The sequence below is a fragment of the Sphaeroforma arctica genome (genome assembly GCF_001186125.1).
Source record: "Sphaeroforma arctica JP610 unplaced genomic scaffold supercont1.497, whole genome shotgun sequence".
NCBI classification, from domain to species: domain Eukaryota; class Ichthyosporea; order Ichthyophonida; genus Sphaeroforma; species Sphaeroforma arctica.
Genome location: NW_014040061.1, coordinates 33,194 through 38,793, shown reverse-complemented (window position 1 = coordinate 38,793; position 5,600 = coordinate 33,194). Strand labels below are relative to the sequence as shown.

Genomic DNA, 5,600 nt, shown 5'->3' with positions numbered 1-5,600 from the left:
ATATATATATAGTACACTATATATTATTATATATATACACACACACAATAATATATATATATATATATATATACACACACACACACACACACACACACATATATATATATATATATATAATACCGCCTGATCGTAGTCGAGTATGGGTTTCAGTTATTGTTCGTTATGTTGTACAATGCATACTTCACTCTGGCATCGTTCACAGTTGTGCTTATGATATATTCTGTATCTATGGAATTGTTATGTTACGACAATCGACAGACACTCATCCATTCAATCGCCTATACTCCACCTTGTTAGATCGATTGGAAGCTCGAGTTCTCTGGATCCTACCAAGACACTGTGTATGATGTATTCCATGGCGTTTTTGATACACCGGTGTTTGGTAGAGTGCGCGAGTGGCTGCCCATCGAATCACGGACAGCACATGTGCGTCTCATTCGTCCACGGCATTGCGCGAATCCAGGTGTGTAAGTACGTCTAGTTAACGTTTACCTCCTGAGTTGGTTATGGTATAGCATCCGATAGGTTTGTGTTTAGGTTCCTGGCAGTGAAAGAGTGTGATCTATAAGTTTTCTGTAGAGATATTGCGACCTACCCCTCGCACCTTTGTATTCCTTTGATGCGAGTGAATGGTTGCAACCATTCTGCCCCTTGAAGGGGAAGCATGTGTCATAGCGAGACCATTTATAAATATAGGACAGATGTCAAGGATGCTATTCGAACCTGCTCCAGCACAGTACTACCCTACATCTCACCCTACTATAACGAGTCGTCCGTATGTTGAGCTCTGGCATGCGGAGACTTTGAGACGAGATCGAGACATACACTGACACTCTGCCCTCACTGATGTGCACCACCACACTGACTAGTAGTGGGACGGCCTATTGGTGTACTATTGTATATTTAATGAAAGCACGTCACTGAACTCTTCCTCGCATATTGATGTACTATTGTATATTCAATGAAAGCACGTCACTGAACTCATCCTCGCATATTGATGTACTAATGTATATTCAATGAAAGCACGTCACTGAACTCATCCTCGCATATTGATATATTATTGTATTTTCAATGAAAGCACGTCACTGAACTCATCCTCTCATATTGATGTACTATTGTATATTCAATGAAAGCACGTCACTGAACTCATCCTCTCACATAATCGTTGCCACGCGTTATGCGGTAGATCTAACCATACACTTGGCTGGCACGGGTGACCACGGCTTTATGAGGCGCCATCTCATTGCCTTGCCGCTGGTTGCCGACGGGGTCGCGTCTGTGATACTCGAATCCCCTTACTACGGCAGGCGCAAGCCGATACGACAGGTATGGTACCCGATCTACTGCGTCTGCGTGCTTGAACCGTGGTTGTTTGTTTGTCTGTATTCAAGCTTCCTTGCCTTTTCTACAATAATTGTTTGTCGTTGTGCGTCTGTGCATGTACCTTTCCCGCAGGTCAATGTCAGTACAATTTCTTTTGTTGGGGGTTTTCTGTGAATGATAATTTATATTCATGATTCATTTCATGTGCTTATCCATGTGTATTTGTGGTCGGTCTCAAATGCTGTATGGCTAGATAGCACATCCGTACCCATCCACTACCTGCGTAGAGTCGACTCGCACTCATATTTCTCTACACACTATCCATCACACTCCATCTAGTTATAGAGCGGTGGTAGCCATCCAGTCGCGAGGCCCGCCAACAGCTTACCGGACTTACTGTACATGTACTATATTCTCGTATCTCTCACTCCACAGGTACGCTCCAAGCTACTTGCTGTATAACTTCTATAACCTCGTATCACCCACTCCCCAGGTACGCTCCAAGCTGCTGCACGTGTGTGATCTGCTTGTGCTGGGGTTCACCACCATTGCCGAGAGTCTCCATCTCTTGAGGTGGGCGAAGCACAACGGCTACCACCGGTCGTGTGTCAGTGGCTTCTCCATGGGAGGAGTGCATGCTGCAATGGTAGGTATCCGTGCTAGTGTCACCATTCGATGCATGCATGCATACTCCATAGCGTGCAAGAGAACCACCTCACTGCCGTTTTAAATGTCACGCCTTTCTTGTGTAAGTGTAACAATGGTGCGCTTGCGTCGTGCTGCAGTCGTGAGAGGTGAATGCGGTATCACGCCGCCTCATGCTCGTATCGCCGTTGGGTGTGGGCAGTACCAACCGTTCACCTAGTGTGCATAGTGAGACGCCCGTACGTACAATCAATTACACGTCACGTCCTTTGCTAAGCCATGACCGATATATATTATCCAGAATCAATCTGTGGAAGGAGGTCGCAACGAGGGCCCGTCATGTGACATACCATCTCACCCCACACACACCCACACCTTCCATACAACCCCCCCCTCCAATGGCTTGCACGCACAGGTAGCCTGCTTATCACCTGAGCCGGTGGCGTGCTCGCCTCATCTGGCACCACACAGTGCGTCAGAGCCCTTCTGCAACGGACCGCTGTGGCAGGGCACGCGACTGTACCGCACACCGAGGGACTTCATCAGACCCGTGAGCTTCCAATCCGAGCATGGCCGTTTAGACGATGTGAATGGTACGCCATGTGTTTGTTGGATGAAAGTGTGATGTGATGTGTTTGGTGGATGACAGTGCGAGAGTTGTCTGTCTTATGCGCTAATATAGAGTACGTGGTAAGACACAAGACTACTGTTCATGTGTTGGATGGACTGGGGAGTGCGCCAGAGTGTATTTATTTCGTACGTGGCAAGGCGCGCGCATGAGATATGCATCACGCCCTTGAGCTCCCCAATTGATCGAGTTGGCGTGGTCGATGGCACCGTTGGGTTATGTGCCGCATGGGGCATCACGAACGAATCACGCTGTCAGTGGACTGTGTTTGGCATGACCAAGACACTCACCTGTCGTGCAAAACGACAACAATCCGTGAGACCCGTGAGGTTTTGCGCTCAACCACAGGCGTTTATCCGACGTTAGTGGTGGGTATCACACGGGCCATGACCTGGTATGCGATGGGTTATTAAACTGTCCAAATGTTTAGCGACTGGACAGCCCTATTGCAGACCGAAAGGGCTCATAACACCCGTGTGCGTTGTGTGCGTTCAGTGGGTACATAAACTTTATCTGATAGCCGGGAGGTTACATAGTTGCGTGGGCCAAGCTCTATGAATCATGCACTTTCACGTACAGGTGTACTATTGGATTCTATATCTAGATTTGTGCTGTATCTCATAAGCCGGAATGAGCATCAATTGCCGCAACACAATTTGGCCCCATTTGATAAACGAGGTTCTTCAACCGGGTACACATCCAAGACACTGCTTATATGGACTCATTATTTGTGCTTTTGACCACATTAACACTTGTACAAACAAGTCCCAATTCTTCATTCGGGTACACATTCAAGACACCGCTTGCTTATATGGATTCATTATTGTGCTTTTGACCACAGTGCCCTACGAGAATGAACTTGAGGCCACCAGGTTGCGCCTGGAGCGAGCCTTCAGCATAACCGACGTCACCAAGTTTCCAAAACCGCTGAGGCCCGACGCGGCCGTCTTTGTTGTGGGACGATACGATCGCTATGTTTCGCTCGATTCAGCGAGCCGATTACAGGTAAGCTTAACTGTTGTATGTGATGATGGGTGTGCGTGTGTTTGCGTGTGTGTTGTATGTTGAATTTGATTCTGCGATACTTCTTTATTCACTGGAGATACGCACCGGCATAGTGCTTTGTGGCGCAGTGTGTTTAGGTAGTACACTGCTAGCATTCACACCTTTCACGCGGGTGTTAATATGGGATGGTTGCACTCGATAGATGTGCCGACACCATTGGCGAATCGGCTGGGGCTGCGCCGCTCTATGGCCATTGTACGCACTGTGTTATAGTACTGATCTTATCGTAACGACAAGATCATTGTCGTATGAATTCCACAAGATCGCTGACTCTAACTTGTGAACTCGAAGCCTAATAACATATATCCTTGTTTCGCAATTCTTCTTCACAGTCGCATTTTGACGGGTCTCAGATACACATTGTGGACGGTGGTCACGTGTCCTCGTTCCTGATGTACCAGGACTGGTTCCGGAGCGCCGTTTTAGCCTCACTGTCTAAGCTGTAATAGACTATAAATATATGAGGGATTCATTTATACATATATATACTCCCTCACCGTACTAGCCCCGCACCAGGCGTGCAGGCAAAAATTAGTAATAGATATCAACTCGGCTGCAAACAGAGCTGAGATTAGATACTTTTATACCGAATCAGAATAAATCCGTAATCGTGGATCGCATCTGTTCTACCAGAGACCACTCAATTCTACGCCGAGATCAGCCTCCTTTCCTGTTGTCAGGTTGTGTGTACTTGCCCCCCCCCCCCCGGCACAACTGTGTACATCGCAGTTTTGTGTGGGCAGTGTTCGGTACGTTATACGCCCCGTTTCGTGAACCGTATCTTTCATACGCCCCACGTGCGCATCTGCGCGTATGTCAGCGCACCTGTCGTATGCAGTTGCCCTTGGGTCTGTGGTGAATCGCTGCACAGTGGAATGCTATATCTGAGATTCGATTCCAACTGTTGCGATGTACTCTGCACGCTTTGTGAGGAGAGTGTTGAGTAGAGGGTCAGACCTCTGTCCGTTGCTATAACATTGGATCAAATGAAGGCTTATATATATATATATATATATATGTATGTATACATATATATATTATACATATATATACATACATACATACATACATACTTAAATACATACATATATGTATATGTATATATATATATATATATATACGCTAGCGCCGTTGTGGAAATCAATTAGTCGAGCGCCGTCTTTTTGTGTAAGCAATGGGACTCCTTGGGATCGCTTGTGTAGATATATCCAATCAGATTGAACAGCGGAAGGAAGATGATCACTGCGCTGTTGATTACAAAGTGACTGATACTGGTGCCTGCGGAGAGAAAGCATTGAAATTAGTCTACAGTCAGTAGTGTTTCTTGATTGAGAGCTCTCCCTGTTCTGTATGTGAGAAACTCAAGTGTGCCGTTTACCACCGACAGCGACTAAGTAGTTAGTAGGAACGACACAACTTAAAAACAATGAATTGAAATTTAACCGCGAAGGCCCACGGCGCGTATGCTGCGCACGCCGTGCAACAATACACAGGCACAGGACACAACGGGCCATCGACACACTCTACCTATTTCCAGCCAACTGCCCTCGTCCTTGACCAGGAAGAAGAAGTTGATCGACATCACATCAGACATGGCAACGACTATCAGAAACAGGGCTGTCGAAGGCACTCTCCGCGCAGCAGACACCCCTCGTAGCGTGCACGATACCATCACCTCCGGTATGAGCACCTGTGGAATGCAAATATGTAGTTAGATTGACGAAGGGATAAGAATCTTGAGATAATCTGATGGCTTGGGTATATAAATGGAGAGCAAATCGTATTGGAGATATGTGATGTGACTGGTAAGTAGCTGTGCAGAACAAACTTTCACAATCTGTCCAAATACTGAGCAACAAACCAGCGATCAAATTTCGTACCTTCCAATAAGCTACACACACACACATTCACATATATATAATATAATATAATATTT

At 46.3% G+C, this 5,600-nt stretch overlaps 2 protein-coding genes across 3 annotated transcripts in view; one reads left to right on the top strand and one right to left on the bottom strand.

Annotated features, from left to right (window-relative positions):
- Window positions 1-713: 713 nt before the first annotated feature.
- Window positions 714-4,360, top strand: SARC_06763 (the record flags this gene model as incomplete). Of its 2 annotated transcripts, none has more annotated exons than XM_014299320.1 (6): window positions 714-774; window positions 1,190-1,329; window positions 1,820-1,972; window positions 2,387-2,564; window positions 3,441-3,604; window positions 3,997-4,360. In XM_014299320.1, 6 exons carry the CDS (start codon window positions 714-716, stop codon window positions 4,108-4,110), a joined length of 810 nt encoding a protein of 269 aa, XP_014154795.1. In that variant the 3' UTR covers window positions 4,111-4,360. The 2 variants fall into 2 exon arrangements, with proteins under 2 accessions (XP_014154795.1, XP_014154796.1); XM_014299321.1 differs by having other exon boundaries at window positions 1,820-1,976; window positions 2,391-2,564.
- A 448-nt stretch (window positions 4,361-4,808) lies between these two features.
- SARC_06762 (hypothetical protein) overlaps window positions 4,809-5,600 on the bottom strand; it is a gene marked incomplete at its 3' end in the record, with an annotated part of 8,250 nt that continues 7,458 nt past the window's right edge. The window contains exons 14-15 of the mRNA XM_014299319.1: window positions 5,192-5,354; window positions 4,809-4,942 (exon numbers count right to left, since the gene is read on the bottom strand). Of these exons, the coding sequence (XP_014154794.1) occupies window positions 4,809-4,942; window positions 5,192-5,354 (297 nt within the window). The remainder of the gene's footprint in view (window positions 4,943-5,191; window positions 5,355-5,600) is intronic.